We start from the raw sequence: 20,517 nt of genomic DNA on the forward strand, positions 1-20,517 counted from the left end.
GTTTTGTAGTTGACCTGTTATATATTGAGAAGGCATAATAAAATGGAATTGATTAGGAGGGTTAAAATGTCATCCTAAATTCAGTTTTTAAGAAGCAGTTGGAAAAAATATGTATTTGTCAATGACACTGAGAAGTCTTTGGGTCACTTTGTTCTCCCCTCTGACTTTAAACAGTTTTGATTTTGAGAAATCAAAAGTCTGACAAGTAGATTTGATTTTTTTTTCCTATTCCAGAAAAATTATGCTCTAAAGCATATGATAGCATAATAGCATAGGGTTTGTTTATAATTACAAATTTGTAGAGTAACCAGAGCAGTTGAGTCCTTAGAAGACTTGTTGTATATTCCTTATGAATTTTTATGCTTGTTCCTCTTTATGAAGGCCTCTCTGGTGTAAGCCACTCTTTGGAAGACCATACGATGGAAATAGTAGAAAAAACATTTTGCATACCTGATGTACTTGCATCACTTGTACTATCTGCTCAGTGATAGGTTTATTCCAGTCTTTTTTTTCTGTAAATAGTATGCCAAAGAAGGAAAAAAAACACTCAGTTCCTTTTTACTGGCAGTTTGATTTTTTTATGTAATAAGGAGTCACCTTGTTTTGTAGCTTCATAAGTAAGGAGGGTGCACATCCAGCTGGATACCTAAGCTAACCTGTAGTACAAGCCATAGGTTTTCTTGCATTTAGGTTTTAGTTATTTTCTTTTTTTTTTTTTTTTTTTTTGCATATGGGAATCACTCCCAAGAAAACATCTTGTGTTGATTTAGAAATTGCCAGTATGAGTAATGCACAGATTATTATACAGATTTGATTTAATTTAATTTTGTTGTGAAAGAATTTTGAATACATAAAGCAGAGCTACTTTTTTTCTGTGGAAAAATGGAATGTGCTATGTTCACTTGTGAATATGACTAGGTAGAAAAGTGTACTGAGAAGTTATTAATCACAATAATAAATCTTACTAAGTGTAGTAGACTGTTGCAGGTTGCTAATAGCATAATGGGTAATTACAGTTAATAATAGAGGTAGGTGGGATTCTTTGGGGTTTTTTGTTGTTTATGTAATATGGGGGAGATTCTTCTTTCTTTATTGTACTGAATAGCAGTTGGCCAAAATAACAAGCTCTAATGGTTCTTATCCTTCAGAAGATTTTAGAGATTTCTGTTTGAAAAATTCTGAGACTGGAAAGTAAATCTAGAAACAGAGTAATTAGCTGTAATTGGAAAGTCTTTATATGTAGTTATAGAAGAATGTATGTATTGTATATATTTGAATTTTATCTGTAGAGTCTGTTGTGGGATTTGCAGGACTTATTTTGCTATTCATATTGTTAAATGCTTCTGAAGGGAAGCAAAGCATAACTTACCAAATGACAAGGCTTCTGCTTTCCATGTATTCAAATCTGTGTTTGTATTGAGTATTTAAATACAAATGTTTTTCTGCAGTTGCTGTCTTAAAATGTGGGCACTATACATGACTTAAAAAGCAATAGCACTACAATGAAATTATAATTTCTTGTCATCTGCTTTTTAATTGTTTACTAGTTCTTTTACTGTGCATCCTATAGCCACCCTTGAAATGGTACACGATTAAAAAAAACACCTTGGAATATTGCATTGCAAAGCAGAAACCCTGAGGAATTAAAAGGAGCAAGCTTGTGAGCTCAGATGCCTGCAGTGCTCTAAATAAATATTGAGATTTCTTGAAGTGACTTGATGTATGCAGATTTGTGTTCCACAGTCAGCCACTGAACCTGTATTGCAGATTGGTGTGAAGCACACAAGTAGAGCAATTATTTCATGCTTAAAAGAAAGAGTGGAATAGTAGCAAATCGAACCTGAAGAGGAGTTTTGGGGTAAAGTAGATAAGGGAGAGCTTATGAATCAAGTCTTATAACCTTATGATTAAATCAAAACAGAATCTAGATACAAGCTGCATTCATGGAATTGATTTGATGAAGCTGCTGTTCCTCTCTACATTCCTTTGGCTTCAGTGAAAAACATTTAGAACCTCTTAATCAGGTGAATTGTTTATGCTGAGGTGAGACAGAAGGTGCCTAGGTACAAGAGATAAGAAGAATGAGCACTTGCTCTGGAAACAGCTGAAGCAGTATTGTTTTAACATGAGTTGGAGGAAAACCAATGCCACCTCATCAGTGGAGGGAACTGAAGGCTGCTCTGGGAGCACACTATGCACAATCCCCAGCAAAAGAAGATCCACAGCCCCAGACCCCTGCTTTCCTTGTCAGAGTCATGTGCAAAGATTCCACAGACATCCAGGTGTACCCAGAATCATGTGGTGTCCGTATTTTAATCTCCACTAGAAGGTGAAGTAGAAGGTATTAAGTGTCAGGACCTGCTTCTGCAATCATGATTTTAATATAATTATGCAAAATTATTTGGAAGTGTTTAGTGTATCTTAGGTAGCTTCTTCCTTATTGATGAGCTTTTTGCTGGGACAGAAAACATATTTCCTTTTTGGCATCCATTTAAAAAGTCATGGCCATCTAACAGGTCAGTGTTTGCCTATGTCAGACTCATGAGAATGGCTTAACCTTCAGTCTGAGAAGCTTGGCTCATTTCATCTGGTGTACAGAAAGGTTTAAAAAAAAACCCCAAAGGATGGTGCTCTTCATATCTTTGTTTTAAAAGTGAAACAAATAAAGAACATTCCAAGGAAATTTGGCCCTCATGCCAAATGGTGATTGTGTAATGGCTAGATAAATGCTTTATTTTCTGGGCTGTCTGATGGTGTAGCAGAAAATGCTATTTTTCTTTATTTTTTGTCTATCAAATTTTAATTTTTATCTAATTTTTTTCAAAGTAGTAAACCGTGGAAGAATAAGGATATGATACTTACAAGGAAATAGACACTACCAAGCTTTACATTTTATTGAAATACCAGCTGTAAAATCAAATGTTTTTAAATCTGTATTTTTGTTATAGATGAGGAGAACAGGAAAATATTGATAAGAACACATTTTAGAAATACGAAATTATTAAAAATTACATTGTGGAATGTCTGTAGACAAAACAAAGAGCCACAGTAAACAAGTTTTTTTTATGTATGAGAAGTCATAACAATTGGCATTCCTGTAATTTTAATTATTGTAGAATAGAAGTAGTCCAAACTTTATAAAAATAATATGTAACATTTACTTAGTATCCTGTCTGGGTGCTTCACTTATTATGGCTGCTCATGATTTGTCTAAAACTGAGGCTTCATTTTGGGAAAAAGTATGCAAGAAATTATTTTCATAATTTTTTTTAAAAAGAAACCCCACTTTTTTAAGATAGGAAAACGAGATCGTAACTGTAGAGTAGTAAGAAAACAGTATATTTTTTCTTCTCCATATGAAACTTAATATGATTACATTTGCCCAGCCAGTGTGTGGTAGATTTGTCTAAAAGCATAGTTATTCAGTTGAAGATGTTAATGTATTTAGTTTTTAAAATTAAGGGTTGTTCTGTTTAGTTTTTAAGTCTGAAAGTTTTTTAAGTCTGTTTAACCCTGTGCTATACCTGGTTTCTTTAACCTTTGATGATCCTTTATGAGACCACTCTCAGCTCTCAGGTCTTTCAAACACTTGAGGAAGACAGAGCTCTGTCTTTCACTCAGCTATAAGTGGTTGCATTTATGCTTTAGCTGGATAGAAAGGATTCTGATGCATTCATCACTCAAAAACAATTATTTACCGTGTCAAGTTTTTTCTCCATCCATTGTGCCTGGAAAAATTGGAACTGTGCTGGTTTTAGATGTTGGCTCTTCTTTGTTCAGTCTTAATACTTTATTTCACTTTTGGAGATCAGACTTTCGCGGTTGTGCAACTGTCTCTGAGAAATCTGTTGGCATTTTACAGGTTTTCCAGAATAAACCTGATCTTTTTTGGGATTTAATCAAAAAATGGTTATTGTAAAACGAAACCACATGAAATATTTTTGGTTTTGTTGTTTTGGTTTTTTTTAATTGAAAGTGATATCTAAGTGCTTTATACCTGTGAGATATTGCAAGATGTATCAATTTGACACTCACGATGTGTTTTTTTAAATAATGGTTTGCATTTCTATTCTGTCTTGGAGACAATTTGTCATTATTACTCTGCCATCAAAATCAAGAGTGCAGAAACCTTGTAATTTTTGGCCTTTTTATTCACTCCTTCTATCCAGCTCTTTTCATTTTGTCTGCCATTTTCTTGTTTTTCTCTTTTCTTGCAACTTTCCTTATCATACCTGGAAGACAGTCTGGTGAATACTACTTCTTTATACCTGTTCCATGATTTGTTTGGTTTTTTCAGTCATGCTTCAGCCTGCACTTGTTTTGATTCTACACACAATTTTCTTTCCAGTTCCCTTTTATGGAGACAGAAGAGAACAGTATCTGCTAAATGTGAAGTCTCTTCTGAAGCCAAGTACAAAAGAGATCCCAAAGGTCTCCCCCAGTAATACTCCCATTGTTGAAAGGGGCACCAAATCTGCCTTTTTCACAGACGTGCTACAGTAGCATTTCTCACTGAGTTGTATTTACTTGGGGTGAAAGTAGCCCTAAAAACTAATTTATTTTAAAAGGTTATTGACCCTCTGTTATAAAAAAAAAAAAGTAGTCCATGACCTATAAAAGTACAGAGTGGTGTTCTGGAACTAGAATATTTTAATTACTTGTTGTAGACTACCACAAGATGAAAATACACTGGGTAAATTGCAAAAGCCTATGATTACAGGACACTGGTAAATATGTACTTTTGTTGTGCTTGGATGACAATAATACAAAAACGAAGTAGAGTTGCATCATTGGATTAGAACAGCAAGTCTTGTAAAAGGAAGTGTTGATGCACAGAAGTCCTCTTGAATAGTGTGTAGCTGTTGTATGTATCCTTCAGTTTTGTCTTCTGCTTGGAAGTGATTTGGAAAGATTTGTGTCTTCTGTTTGCAAAAAGGCTGTTTTGTTGAAATGTGGGGGTTTCTGATGATGGACTCAGAGGAAGTAAAAAAAAAAGAAAACAAAAAATCACTTTGTTGCATTGTTTAGAACAAGCAGTGCATTTTGGGAGAGACAGTGCATTAATTTTCTAGGGATTTTTGTTTGGCTTGTGATGTGATTTTTATTATTTGGGTTTTTTAATAGGACTTGATGTTGGACACATGTTAAATATTTGTTAATATTTGTTTGCAGTAATTTAGCTTTTGTTTATTGTTTCTTGTATCCTGATTTCAGATTTTTTTGTATCTTTGAGGAAAATGTAGTGCTTTTTATACATATTTTAACAATATGTCTTGGGAACAGTTGCTTCAGGGCTTTTTTCTTTCATATTTTGAATAGGTAATGTCTGTACATGAATTGCAAGCTGGTCTCTAGTGGGGACACTGTGGGAGGATGAACACGGAGGAGCTGGAGCTACTGACTGATTCCAAGTACAGAAACTATGTAGCAGCTGTTGACAAAGCACTAAAGAACTTTGAATATTCCAGTGAATGGGCAGATTTAATATCAGCACTTGGGAAGCTAAACAAGGTAAGCCTGACAAGTGCTCTTAAAAAAATTCAGGAACTGCAAAAGGTACTGGTGAACTGTACAGAAGTGCAAGGTTCCAGTCATCTAATACTCTTGCAAATATTTCAGCAGTCTGAGCCAAATGTTGGGTGTGGGCAAGGAGCAAATAAATCAAACACCTTTCTGAGACCTGGAGTTGAACCCTTTGTAACTAAAGGGAGAAGTTACTTACATTTCTGGTGGAAATAAATGCAACATCTCTTCTATTAGTAGCATTTACTTCTAATACAATTCAGTGTTATAGAAATAGTGTGAAAAATACTAACTGGTATGAATATCAGCAGTCGTTTCATGAAGCATGGGTACTAAAATGAAGCTCAAATCATTCATGGACCAGAGAATATTATCGTTCTGATTCATTTTAACAGTTGAGGTTAATGGGCAATACAATTGTAATCTTTAATAGTAGTTTATAAATGAATACAGATCTTGATATCCATAAAAATCTTGTTTTAGTCAATTGTATGTGTTTCTAGGCAGCCCCACTCAGGAAAATGATAGTATAATTGGAAGTAGCATCATTATTTTGTATAAACTCCCATTTCATTCTATTTTTTTATTAAATTGTAGCAGTTCTTGCTGCATGTTTGTGCAATGTGGAGGCTATGATGGGGGGGGAAGTAAAAAAATGTAAATGCAACTCTGTTTTCCAGTCCTGAAATGATTATATAGTTTCAGACAGTGGTGAAGTTTTGTATGTGATTTCACTCTACTGCATTCTCTTAAACATGTTCTGGACTCATGACCCATGCTTTAATAGTCTTTGAGCTAGTGCTAGTGGATTTTGTCAAATGGAAATAGTAGCTTTTTCCTCAAATGGATGAGTAAATGACAAATGGACAAGCTGTAGGCAAGAAGCCCATTACAAGTGAAGTTTTAAATGCCTTGGCAATTTCACCTATAACAAGTATACAAGTGAAAAACATGGCAAAGAAAAAGCTCCCCGGTAGATTTTAATGGCTTTGGGTTTTTTTATTGTAACTTAGATTTGTGTGGTGATTTACTGAACATGTCTTGGAACTCCTTTATAAAATTTGCATTTGATGTTTAACTTCTTTTGTGCTGTTTTTCTTCATGTGCTGATTTACCAGGTGCTACAGAACAACGCCAAGTACCAGGTAGTACCCAAAAAGCTGACAATAGGCAAGCGCTTGGCACAATGTCTGCATCCAGCTCTGCCAGGAGGGGTTCATCGGAAGGCGCTGGAAACATATGAGATCATTTTTAAAATCATTGGACCCAAGCGTTTGGCCAAAGATCTGTTCCTCTACAGGTACAGTATTTTAAACAACTCTGTTCCAAATGCATAGTTGAGATCTTTCTGTTTTCCTGCATTTTGTATTCGCAGTATTACTTTGTTATATAGCAAGAATCAATCAAGAGCCAATTTCTTTCCCTCATGTTGCTGGTGCTTTCCTAGTACTTTTCTGCTGAATATTGCATAGTGGAAGATAAACAGATCACCTAAGTTTTTGTTAGGAACTGATTTTAGTGCACAAAAGCCTGGAATTTATTATTTTTATTGAAATAAAGATTTCTGTCTGTATGTACAGTTTGTATAGTAATTGAAATGTTAACTCCTCATTGTATTAACATTATATCTTTTTTTTTAAGTGGTTTTGGAAAAGAATCTCAGTATAGTTTGTTGCAAAAAACTTTATCATCAAGTAACAAAACAGAAAGATTTTGTTTTGTTAGCATGCGGAGCAAGTACAAACTTTTTCTCAGTCTCTGGAGCTGATGATAATGAAAAGGAAGGATAACCTTGAAAATTTAACTTTAGTCAGCATATATGGTTCCTAAACCTCCATTACAAGATGTACATTTTTGATTGGGTGGAATGGGCAAGACATTAAGTCATTTATTATATAATGAATAGACAGGTGTGTGCACACTGTCACATGTGATTTGTAATCTTTACCTGTTCCTGTTGTTATCCTGTTCTGATTAAAACTTTATCAGCTTGAGAAATAGTGGGATAAAATAGAATTATGTTTAGGTAGGAAAGGTGTGCATTAATGCTTGGAAAGAAATTGTATGCCTTAACATTAGCTCTTCTGTCTTGCATTGTCACGATGTTTATATATAATTACAGAGGGGGGAGTGTTTTGGTTCTCTGTTTCCACGTTTTAAAAGTCACTGTGAACTCATAGCTCACGTTTTTTTTTGCTTGTGTGGTGATTCAGTAGCTGCAAGATCTCATTAACAGTAAGTTCTAGGGTAATGGAAAATGCTACCTTGTATGATCTAACTAAAAGCTATTGTTGCTGCTGCTGGTGCAAAGACAGACACTCACATTAAGGCATTATCAAAGATTCCAGTATTTGTCATGAAAGCAGAATGCCAGTGTCTGAACATCAAATCTTGGAAGTGTTAATAATAGCCTTACAAAGAATAACTGTGGGTTAGTGGGCTGCTTATTGAACAAAAAGACATTTTCTGTAGAAAAAAATAAGCCAATTGACAATGGTCAAGGACAAATTCTGCTAAACAGATAAAGGCAAAAAACATTTTTACCATAAGTCTTGTATTTTGGAATGAGTTTGGTAGGGTTTTTCCCTCTATCATGGACAATTAATAGCAGATTTCTAGGTGTACATTTTAAGACCCTTTTTTACTGTTCTTTGATTTTTCTTCTTCATATGTCAGGGTCTTCTAACCTGAGTCCTCAATGATTTTGAAAATTGGGCTTGTGTTCATGTGCATTTGATTATTGGTACAGTTTGTATAGTAGTTTGTGATACTTAGTAGCAATAGCAAATATAATCTTAGTATCTATGTAACTTCTTAGGAGATCACATTTATAACTTGTGAACTTACATTCAAGTAACTTCAGAACATACTTGCAGTGTTTTCAGTCAGGCTGTTTCATAAACAGTATTGTGGATAGGTTTTACTGTTTTAGAATCTGTTTTCAGATTTAGAATGTGTTTTCAGGCTGAATTTATGAAGTAAATATATACTTTGATGCCACTTAACAGTATAAATAGCTTAAATTTTACCTCGAGGTTACTTGCTGAAATAAAACACCATGATTTTTTTTTTCAGAAAATTATTTCTATAAATCTCCTCAAATTGTTCTTATCTGGTCTTGTTTTGTTCCTTAATAAATGCAAAGAAAATGTATTTTTAAGTACTATTTTCATTGTGATGTGGTTCAATATGGGCAAAATTAACATTCTGTTATGCAGAGGTGCTTCTGGTTTATCATATTTGTTTTATTGGTGAAAGACTGTCATCTCTGGGCCTTCAGTGCTTGTTATCACAATAGCAATAAAGCTCATAATATTAGCCTTGGGATACCACCCCGTCCATCTAAAGGCAGTCATATTGTGTGGTGGTCTATGCCTATGCATAATTCCATGAAAAAATCTAATGCTTATAATAACTGTACTGGATGTGCCTGTAGCAGTCTTTAGAGAGAAATAACATTGTCACATGAGAAGCTTCTTTAAAAAAGTTAAAATTTATTTTTCACAGTTCTGGACTATTTCCACTCCTTGCCAATGCTGCTATGTCTGTCAAGCCAACATTATTGAGTCTGTATGAGATTTATTACCTCCCTTTGGGAAAAACATTGAAACCAGGACTGCAAGGACTGTTAACTGGGATTCTGCCTGGGTTAGAGGAGGGATCAGAGTATTATGAAAGGTAAGGATACTTATGTTAATAAGGTGACATACTTGGTCTGGGTGGGGGGTTTGCTGTAACTTTTCACTATGTACTTGTATGTGGATTTTATTGTTTTCAAGATGGTTGCTTTTAATTTGATTGTGTCATATGATATTAATTGCAACAGAATGGTATGGTAGGAGCTTCTTAGCATTGATTAGGACAAATTAACTGTTAGTTGTTCCTGCCAATAGTTATGGAAAAGGAATTGGCATTAAGTAGACTTAGTGTTATATGCCAGTCTCTTCTCCCAGGTAGCAAGCAATAGAACAAGAGAAAATGGCTTCAGGTTGTTCCAGGAGAGGTTTAGATTGGATTTAGGAAAAATTGCTTCACCTAAAAGGTTGTCAAGCATTGGAACAGACTACCTGGGGAAGTAGTGGAGTCACCCTGCCTGGAGGTATTTAAAAGCTGTGTAGATGTGGCATCCTGGGACATGGTTTAATGGTGGATTTGCAGTGCTGGGTTGGACTCAATGATCTTGAAGGTCTTTTCCAACTTAAACAATTATGACTCTTGATATGTGTTGACACACAACTGCAGCATCTGGGCTACTGAGGTAGCATCTTAACATATTACAGGATGAAGTTATACTCCAGCACTTAGAATTTTTGGAATTGTTCACATGCTTACGTATTCTTGACATTTCCAACTTCAGAAACTTGAATTTTCAGAACTTGTATGAGAAGAGCAATTCAACACTGTCTTTTTCTATTTCTGTGTAGGCAGACACACCCACACAGTGTAGTTGGCATCACTACAACAGGGAACAAGGTCTATCCAGCTTGCCTTCTGGGGCCTTCCATGGGGTGTAGAGGTGCTGCCACATGAGTTGGAGGAAATGAGGACAGGGGAACATATTGCTTGTGCTCAAAGAATTGGGGTATTTTTATGCCCTGTTATCACCAGAAGGACTCAGTGCAAGGAATGAGAGGGCAAAAGCCATCTGCTTTGATTCTTTTCTTTAGTAGCTGTGCTTTCCTGCTGTCTGTCTGAAACCTCTGTCTGTAGCAACACTTGTCTTTAAGTAGCAGATGAAGGAGTTATTTGGCTCTTTGAACATAAGGAGTACATAAGGAATACATAAAGAGAAGCTGTGGGCAGGCCAAAAGCATTTTGCCAGCCAGATTGGTCCACAGGCTTGCTAGCTGGATTGCTCTGTTCAGGCTGCATTATAAGGTTCATTATAAGTGTATAACTGGACTTCTCTTGGCCTCTCAAAAGCAAGCTTTGACCTTCCTGTAACAATTAGGTTTAATGCTTATTAAAACTGGGGGCAGGGGCAAGAGCTGTGATAGATGCCCTGATTCAGCTGATTTGGTTTTACTGCAGAACAAACACACTGCTGGAGAAAGTTGCTTCAGCTGTGGATCAGTCAGCATTCTACAGTGCTCTCTGGGGGAGCCTCCTCACCAGCCCTGCAGTTCGCTTGCCTGGCATCACTTATGTCCTCTCCCACCTGAACAGGAAGCTGTCCATGGAGGATCAACTCTACATAATTGGCAGTGACATTGAATTAATGGTAATGTTTTAATGGAACAATGGATTTATAATAAGTAACAACATTGAAGTTACTTACTTATGTAATGTATTTCAAGGGGAGATTTAGATGTATTCTCCATCTTTAAACTTAGCCTTTGAAGAGATAAAAATGTGTGTTTATTATAGCTCCAGTTAAACTGATGTTTTGGTGCATGATAGGAGTGTTTCAAAGCTGATTTAATGTATCAGAACTGCTTAGGTTTTGTGTAAAACTTTCTATTTATTATATGCTTCAGCTAAAAGTGATTGAATTTTGTTGCATTTTTTGGTTTTTTTTGTAAAGATGTAGAGAATAATTTTGTCTTTTAAACTTAAGATATATTCATTGGTAATATACGAAAGCTGTATAGTTTAGGGAATCTTTTGATTCTGTGTTTCCTCAGTGTGAAACTTTTTATTGTCCTGTTTTATCTTGTTTCATTATTCAAAATTAAAGTAACTTCATTTAATACTTATCATTATTTATAAATAACTGTTCTTATTTTTGAGTGCTGTCTTGTATCTACCTTCTTAAAATAATAAATAACTCTTTTGTGGGGGGTCTGCCATTACTTCAGGTGGAAGCAGTAAGCACTTCAGTGCAAGATACCAGTGTTTTAGTACAGAGGAGCACATTGGACCTTATCCTTTTTTGTTTTCCTTTCCACATGAGCCAGGTAGGTTATTAACATGAGAGATGAATAGACAAATTCCTAAATGTACTTCACTTCTTAAGTCAGTAGAAGTATTTGGGTGGTTTTTGTTAATAATTTTCTTCACTCTCCAACAGTTACATGTAAGAGTTTCTCTGACAGGTTTGGCTATTCTCATGTCATGATCTCTGGTCTTCTGCTTTTTAACTTGGTGTGAAGTTGAAGTTAACTTCTATGTATGTAAGATCAAATTATGTTTAGTCTATGCAGAAACTTTTAATTTGCTCCAAATTGATGAGAAAGCAAATTACCTGTTCATTTGCAAGTTTCCAATTCCCAGTGTTCAAAATCAGCAAAAGGTAATCCTCTTAGCACAACAGATTCAGAACACTGGAGAATTGAAAATGGTTTTTGGCTTTGGGTGAGTGGTTAGCCCTAGTGGTAGTGAGAGATAGACCTTACGACTTATAGATAATTTTTTGGACTGTATTTATTGTTAGTTATGTCCTGTTTTTAAATGATCCATGGATTATTTAACTCCTAGAGGAAAACTTATACAAGACTGATTCTCATCTTGTTAGAAATTAGGCAAAACCTGCACTTTCATGTAAAAAAGAGTTGTGTTCTTGCTTGTGGAAGTGGTTCATTCACATTTATCAGTTACTATAGGAGTATCTGGAGTGTCTCTGTTTAGGTACTGAAATGTTGCAATTATCAATACAGCATTTTTTCAATATTAAGACTTACACAAGCACTTAAAGTGGTAAGAAACTGAAAAAGTACTTCAATTTTTTTAAACTGGATTTTATGAATTTTCTTCCAAAGCTTTTGCCTCATAGTAAAATGAAATGTCTTGTAATAAAAAGGAGCTGTTGGTCAAATCTGTTATCTTTGCTGTTCTTAAAAGGTGTGTGCTATTATATAGTATGTATTCCAAACAATAATCATATTTTGGTTTTCTAAGAGCAAGATTGTTTTCTTGTACTATGCTGAATTCAGAAATATCAAAACATGAAACTAGCTAGGCTTTAATGAACACTAAGTTGCTAACATAGAAAAAGTGCTACTTTTCGTAGTTAAATTTGTGTTTCTAACCTCTTCAGGCAACACGTCCAGACATGATCAGAATTTTGTCAGCAGCCCTTCATGTAGTGCTGCGGAGGGATATGTCACTCAACCGAAGGCTTTATGCATGGCTTCTAGGTAGGTTTGTATTTCATTCCATGGGCCACTGAAAGTGCAGGAAGGATTTTATTTTCAGTAGCAGTGTTTGCACTACTGTGTAGAAGGAGTCTTGGAAAAATTAAATACTCAGTTTCTTTCATAAGAAAGAAAGGGACTTTCTCTCTCCATGGATATAGAAGATGAAGAATGTCATCCTGGAACTCATTTCTGTCATATAAATTGTTTGTGCATTTTTCTCTAGCAGCAATTATGGGCCACGTTCAGGGGTAGAGCCTGATGTAGTAGGCTCATGGAAACAGCCACTCTGAAACTCTTTCTCTAAAAACATAGAATGGAGAAAACAGAGAATAGACATTATGGAGTGTAAATGATAGTTGGAGCACAACAGTATAGATGACATGAAAAGAATGCTGAAGAACATTGATATTACAGTTTCAGTATGCAAGCTTTAAACTTCATTAGATCTTTGTATGATTGAAGTAACAGATCATCAATCACTTTTCAACACCTTTCTGGAGTAAAAATTGAGCAATTGGGAATAGAATTCTTCCAAATGACAAAATCAAAACAGTACAAATTTAAATTTTTATACAAAACCAGCAGGTAATCAGAAGAGGGTAGCAAAGAATTATAGCTATTAGAAGGCTCTTAACTATTCAGGGAGTAGTTAGAAGATGAGAAATTAGAAAATTTTAGTGAGCAATTACTCTTATTCAGCCTTGTTATTTTGAGGAAATGAAGCCTGTGGTCACACGAATCTGACCGGTTACTCTTGAAACCCATTTTGAAATAAGTCAAAATCATGGAAGTTCCCAAGTGTGTCCCAGGAACTGCAGACTGAACAGAGATACATGAAGTAGCTTCTCTACTTGATATGTTTTGTAGTCTGCTGTTACCCTCTTTGTTTGACTTCCCAGCTCACCAGCAAGCACATATGTGCTTCTCAGGCTACCCAGATCCCTTCCCAGCAGATCTTGCCCCTTTCCCAGCTCATAGTTAAGACGTCAGAGGTGGGTAGTCTGTGTGTGACTGGGGAGAAAGGAAGTAAGTAGCAAAGGGCCCTGATAATTGAAATTGAACTGATTATAAAGGCAGGGAAGAAGTCAGCAGCAGTGTTTTGCATGATAGAGTTGGTTGTATTGCTGTAGGAGCTGAAGGGGTTTAGAAGTTAAAGATGAGAAAATCCTGTCATCTTTGGTTAATCATTCCTCAAGACACTGACTTGCAAAGGATTCATCTTTTCAAGAAAGACAATGAAATGCAATGTTGTTCTCCATACCTGCATTTTTAAATTTGGGAAGGAAGTAGTTTCTAGATTAAACACTGCAGACACGTTTCATCTAAATTTGATGGATTAGATCAATCTTTTGCTATTATTGAAATATATATTTTACGTATTTAAAATATCATGCTGCTTTTTTAGTTGGAACCTTCTTTTACAGCTACCTCAGGAACACAGTCTCTTCTGTATGACTGAAAGTCATACAGCTTCAGAGAATACTTTTACAGTGACTTCCAGGTCCCGTGTTGTGAACAGTGAAACTTCCTCTATTTGCTATATATTTGGACAAACTTTTTGACAATATAGGATTTTTGATTTTTTTTTTCTTTGGATGTTGTGCTGCTTTTCTATTACCATGATTTTCTGTTCCTAATAAGAGACATTGCAGGTGGAGATCAGTTATGTTGGAAGACTGTCAGAATTCTGTTGTTCTGTATGATACTGTTTAATTGTGGTGTTTGCTATTCCTTCCTGTTTTACAGCTAGAGGTGCCCTATTAACATTCTCTATTAATTGAAATCATACACATCTCCTTAAGTCAGGTTATCTTAAACATTGTTAACCAATTGATTTTTTTTCTTCATTAAGCCTATTTTTTGTGCAATTAAAAACTTACTGGAAAATGAAACTTACAATACAAAGGTCCATCTCTTTTCTATAATTTTGAATTAAAGAAAAAATATTTTTTGTAGTGTGACTGGTATTCTTTCTAAGTGCCTTAGTCATGTCAGTGTATTTTGATGATCATCTCTATATATTTAAAACACTGAATTTTGTGTTCTCATTAATATTGAAATGTTTTTATGCAACAGCTTGTGGGGTTTTTTAAGGACTGTGGGTTTTTTCGCATTTGTGAAAATTCTTCTTTTGTGCAAGAAGTAATTGGTTGATAATATTACATAAAACTATTTTTTTTTATTTGTGTGCAAACTGCTTGTATGAAAATATAACTTAGTTTCCCATATTAAACTCTGTAAAATCATCTTTTTCTTGCCAACGTGACTTGGACTTCATATTGGTAAGTTATCAGTGCTAGTGTGTTGATTTCTAGTTTAAAGAAATTGGCAATATATTCTATTGAACTCCAAATATTTAACTGCTTTGTCTTTTGTTTACTTGAAGGTTTTGATAACAATGGTGCCCCTGTAGGACCCAGAAGTACAAGGCACAGCAATCCTGAGGAGCATGCCACTTACTATTTCAACACCTTCTCTAAGGAGATGTTAGTCCAGGTAGCTATACAGTGTTTTATTGGGGCATATGTTTTTATAAACAGATCCTGATCAAAGTTGCTGGAACCTTCTTTTGACTTGCCAATACAATGTGACAATGTAATCTTGTCTCTTTGTGATATTTTCGTCCCATTCTTCTAAAACTTTCTCACTCGAAAAATGAAGACATGAAATAATGTGTTTCTCTAGAATAGCAGAATGAACAGAACAAATATTAGATTTCTGCCTCTACTTTTCCACAATGAATGAAACATACGTGGATGTTATTCAATAATAACCTGGCACACTGGAGCATGTTCTTTCATGAAATGGAATTGGAGAATTCTCTTTTGTAGCTATGGAAAGTCCTCTGTGTCTTGGGAATCAGAAAAAAACTTACCAAGTGTCACTCAGAGTCTGTGTTAAAAGGGTCTTTCTCCCTGCTAGGAAAAGGGAACATCATCTGCTCTCTGTTGACAGCCAGGAATAGTTGAGAAAAATTGGCAGTTAAACTAGTTTACCCTTAAAGCCTTGCAGTGTGAGCTGAGATCTGGTTCTAAGAACTGTGCTGCTTTTCTCACAGTGGTTGAAATACAGATGTCTTTTAAACTGCTGTGGCTCTGATCTCGGATTCAGGAAGACATTTTATCGTTAAGGCAAATTGATAAGGTCAGAATTTTTGAGTCAGAACTGTGATGCTGTGAATGGGAGTGAGAGTGGCAGTTCTAACAGTAGTAACTGACACAAGAATATTCAGCTTATCCCAGTTCAAAGCTGACACCCAGCACAGAGCTAGCACCTTCAGTTTTTTCTGAAAGTTGTGAGATCTGCTGTTGTACTGATGAGGAATAGACCTCAAAATTCCAGTATTCCAGCAGTAAGGACCTCGTTGGCACTGTCTCACCCTTCTCTTACCACCCTTATGCCTTCCTTAGCAGACGATTGAGAAATTATTCAAAATGTAAAGGAGAGGCCTGAATGAGCTACAGTTTCACCTTTACCTTACATTAAAAAAACCCAGCATCATTTAGGCATGGTTAATGGTTATGGTCTTCTTAAATCTGCCCATCTTTTCAACTTAACCTGTGTCAATAAAGCTTTTCTGTCTGAAAAGAGCATGGACCTTTGAATCAGTGCCTTGCCTATACATAATACAAATGACATATGGCTTCTAAAACGTTTTGCTGCCTCTTGAAAGATGTTAAGAGTGTTGCTCCTTTCTGCCATCTCTAGCAGTCTCTTGGTGTTTTGTTTTATCCAGTCAACTCGTATCTTATTCACAGTTACAATGTACTGAAAATTCTGACCTTCTAAAGACATATGAAAGTACAGAAGATTTTTCTTTAAAATACTTGCTGATAATAATAATAATAATAATAATAATAATAATCTGGTTTGTAGCAGATAGCAAGGCCCAACTGGTTTTCATGGCTCTACTCTTTCTTATCTCTCTTTTTTTTTTTTTTTCTGTTGCCCTTTTTTTTTTTTTGAAACTGTAAAAGATACAAACTAGCTGAGACAGTCAAGTCAGCCGGGCTGAAAACAGAGCAAAACCTGTGGTCGTCTCAAAGGGTTGTTTTTAATTCTGCAGCTCATTCCCTAATCAGCTTTGGTATAGAAACTCAGTCTTCTGATTTATTTTCAAAGTTTTCATCCACTTAAGTGAGTGTATCATAGGACAGATGGTATTTTATTAAGCCCTTAATATCTACTTGTTTTATCTTCTCCAGTAATTTGTTCATTAATGCTCATGTCTTCTCTTTTATTCTTAAGAAATATTGAGTTATCCGCTTATAATACTTTATTTTGATTTTAAATAAAATACAAGTTACCAAGTTCTGTCCCACAAAAACATTCACAGAAAGATGAAGTTGAGAGAATGATGGGAGTCTGAGCTGCAGTGAGATAAAATAGTGGTCTCCACTACTAAGAATTTTCCCTTTTATTGCTTTCTAGCTTTCTTTTTGTTTTCCTGATATGTTTTTGCTCTTTGTAGGCAATGGTTGGAATATTACAAGTTAATGGACAGGGAGAAGAAAGCACATTAATGCAAGACTTAAAGCCTTTTCGAATTCTTATCAGTTTGCTGGATAAACCTGAACTAGGTAATTTTAATTTACTCTTTTTAAATCGTTTCATGTGATTTTGCTTTGAAAATTTTTCTCTCTTTTTATCAAATTGGAAAAGTTATATACTTAGTATGGGCAGGTTAGCCAGATTTATTAGGTCTTCCAAGCTATAGCTCTGTTTTGTATTGAATTTAATGCAGTTATCAGATTTACCTTTTACTAAATGCCCTTCCTTCTACTTTCTACACAGGAAACAGTAAATTGAAGTCATAGAGAGAACTAATTGCATGTTGAAAGAAATGCAGATTGGATCTTTTTCATTTCTTTCATCAAATAATGACTTTTATAAATCCCAGCTATTGCTTTTCGGAATAACCTGTTCCTTCTTCGAATGCACATGCAGAAATTATAGATAGTAACGAGAAAACGTTAAATGTTTTTCAGAAAAATTTATGCAGAGGAAGCAAGTATTGTTTTGGTTTTGTGGGTGGTTTGTTGGGATTTGTTTTTGGTGTTTCTTTTAAATTTTCTTTTCTCTTACTTAAAGTGTTTAAATGCCCTCTTTAGTAGATAAGTTCTGAGGACTATGGGACAAAAGTATTTACAGTTAAGACTTGGATATCTTGTGTTCTTTGGAATACAGTTTTGAAGGTGACTGAAAAAAATCTAAATTATTTTCTAAATCTGTTACGAGATTTGAGGGTGATTTTTATAAAACCATAAAAATACAATAATTAAAGAAAAGAATTGGTTAGGACAGAAGAAGTACAGGGAACAAAATATCTGTCATAAATTTGCCATCTTGTAATTTGTGATTTCTGGGAATCAGTCTAAATGTTCAGAGGCAGTGTGTATGGTAGGATTTCATGAAGTAGCAAAGGTTTGAGGATTCTTTCAGCAAAATGAGATGTAATAAGCTAAAAGGATTTTTGCTTAACTCCATGAGCTTGCTTTTACTGAAGGCAGCTAAATGAGGCTAGGAAACACATAAAAAAATAAATGATATCTCAAGCAGGATTACCTTTTAAATCCTTTTCAGAATAATTTCGGGTTTTTTTCTTCAAAATTGAGATTTAGCACAAATCCAAAGGAGGAGCTATTTTATAGAATCATAGAAGTTTTTGTGTTGGAAGGGACTTTACACATTATCCAGTTCCAACCTCCCTGCCACAGACAGGGAAACCTCCTACTAGACAAGGTTGCTCAAAACCCCATCCAACCTGGCTTTGAACACTTATAGGGATGGAGCATCCACAGCTTCTCTGGGCAGCCTGTTCCTGTGCCTCATTACCCTCTGGGTAAAGAATTTTTGCCTAGCAATCTAAATCTCTCTTCTTTTAGTCAAGAACTGTTCCCCCTTGTCCTATTACCATCTGCCTGTATAAAAAGTCTCCATCTTTTCATAAGCCCCATCTAAATACTGAACAGCTACAATGAGGTCTCTCTGAAGCCTTTTCTTCTCCAGGCTGAACCAGCCCGATTATCTCAGCCTGTCTTCGCAGGAGAGATGTTCCTACCCACTTAGTATCTTTTGGCCCTCCTCTGGACTTGCTCCAGCAGGTCCATGTCCCTGTGCTAGGCATCCCAAAGATGGATGCAGTACTCGAGATGGGGTTCAGGAAAGCAGAATAAAAGGTCAGAATCACCTCCTTTGGCCTGCTTTTTCAATGCAGCCCAGGCTGCAGTTGGCTTTCTGGGCTGCAATTGCACGCTTTCAAAAAGTACCATGCAGACTATATCCTGAACTTAATAAACCTGCCTCAAATTAAAAGGAAGTATGATGCTTAAAATATTATATCTTGTATTTGCATTTAAGTGTTTGAGCATATTGACCATATGCTAACAGCATGAGTTAGTTAGGGGTGAGTGTTTCAAAGTGTTTTATTGGAAGCCACCTCCAATCAAGAATCCGTGAGGTCCATTTACATGTTACAGAGCTGAGCTAATGAAAGGGGTGTGTTGGCTTGAACATGATCTGTATTGCTGTGACTGCACAGCTTTTGAGCTTGGTGTGTTTGTATCCAGCTGCCATTGTATGCACACTGAACATGGGGCAAAATAACCCCACTTGTTCTTCGTGTACTCCCAGGCACTACAGTTGTCTCAGTGTTTCTGGAATGCAAACAAACCAAACTTCCTGACATTCAGGTAGTTTGAGATTGAACCAGAAGGAATTTTGTGGTTTCAGTGACCAAAGCTAGCCAATGATTTCAACAGCTTTCCGCTGTGGACTGTTGGCAATGCTATAATGCAAGAGTGTGACTGCTGGTATTTCTCCCTAGGCCCTGCCATCCTAGAGGATGTACTGATTGAAGTGTTTCGAACGTTATATACACAGTGCAAAGCAGAACTGGAGCTTCAGACAGAGCCATCATTCAACAAAGATCACACACAGCTAAGCAGGTAAATAATTATTATAATGTATTGTTTATTATGTGTTAAATAATACATCCTTGTTGCTGGAACCATGACTGTGAAACCTGTGGTACTGTGATATGTTTTCTTCATGATACAGGATCTATTGACATTAATTGCAACTTCTGTGTTCAGTGCAAAGGTGTCAAGTGGTTGGCTTTATTATTTTTATTTCTTAATATTTAGCATATGTTTTATTCTTTATCCATGACAAAAATGTTTATTTGATTGTGATATTCTTTATATCTGTATTCTTCGAAAACAAAATAGACTGATGGGTTTTCTTGTAGAAGAAAAATGAAGACTGCAACAAGAGAGCTGGGGAGTGGGATATCAAGTTTCAAGATTTGAGTTTAATATTTTAAAAGATGGAGAGGAGATGGGTGTTAAAAGCTGGAGAGGGGAGAAAACAACTATGGTAAAAACAGGTCTATTAAAAATGTGGTTAAAAGACAAATACTAAAGAAAGGATAAAGGAGAAGCCTAGCAACTGTGAAAAGACATTGGTATGAGCAGCCTGCCAAATATCCTGAGCCCTTGAGCAACAGCTATTTGTAGGGATGAGAGGAGGATAATTTGTCATTGTTACTTGACAGTGGGTAAGCTCACAGCAATGTGTAATTATATAGCTTGAAAAATAATTAAAAAAATATGAAATGTTTTTTTTATTTTCTTTCAGCAAACTGAGAGAAAACAAGAAAACAGCAGAATTGATTAAAACTGCCAATCTTCTTTTCAATTCCTTTGAGCCTTATTATATGTGGGATTACATTGCTCGTTGGTTTGAAGAGTGTTGCAGGTAAGTGATAGTATTTAATCTCTCTATGTGTAAAGTTGAATTTAATTTTTGTTTTATATACTTTTGTTCTTCAAAGAAGTCAGTCTCATGAGATGATTTACTCTAATTATTTATAACTTCAGTCTTCTGGCCAGTTTTTATCAGATGTGATTATGGGTCT

At 35.5% G+C, this 20,517-nt stretch overlaps 1 protein-coding gene across 1 annotated transcript in view; it reads left to right on the forward strand.

Moving 5' to 3' along the window:
• DOP1A (DOP1 leucine zipper like protein A) overlaps positions 1-20,517 on the forward strand; it is a 59,724-nt gene that overhangs the window by 5,747 nt on the left and 33,460 nt on the right. Inside the window, exons 2-11 of the mRNA XM_062489838.1 lie at positions 5,320-5,511; positions 6,642-6,823; positions 9,031-9,201; positions 10,555-10,744; positions 11,322-11,420; positions 12,500-12,599; positions 15,013-15,095; positions 17,071-17,179; positions 19,426-19,546; positions 20,238-20,357. Coding sequence (XP_062345822.1) covers positions 5,374-5,511; positions 6,642-6,823; positions 9,031-9,201; positions 10,555-10,744; positions 11,322-11,420; positions 12,500-12,599; positions 15,013-15,095; positions 17,071-17,179; positions 19,426-19,546; positions 20,238-20,357 — 1,313 coding nt within the window. The 5' untranslated portion in view covers positions 5,320-5,373. The remainder of the gene's footprint in view (positions 1-5,319; positions 5,512-6,641; positions 6,824-9,030; positions 9,202-10,554; positions 10,745-11,321; positions 11,421-12,499; positions 12,600-15,012; positions 15,096-17,070; positions 17,180-19,425; positions 19,547-20,237; positions 20,358-20,517) is intronic.

The sequence above is a fragment of the Cinclus cinclus genome, chromosome 3 (genome assembly GCF_963662255.1).
Source record: "Cinclus cinclus chromosome 3, bCinCin1.1, whole genome shotgun sequence".
In the NCBI taxonomy this organism is placed as follows: domain Eukaryota; kingdom Metazoa; phylum Chordata; class Aves; order Passeriformes; family Cinclidae; genus Cinclus; species Cinclus cinclus.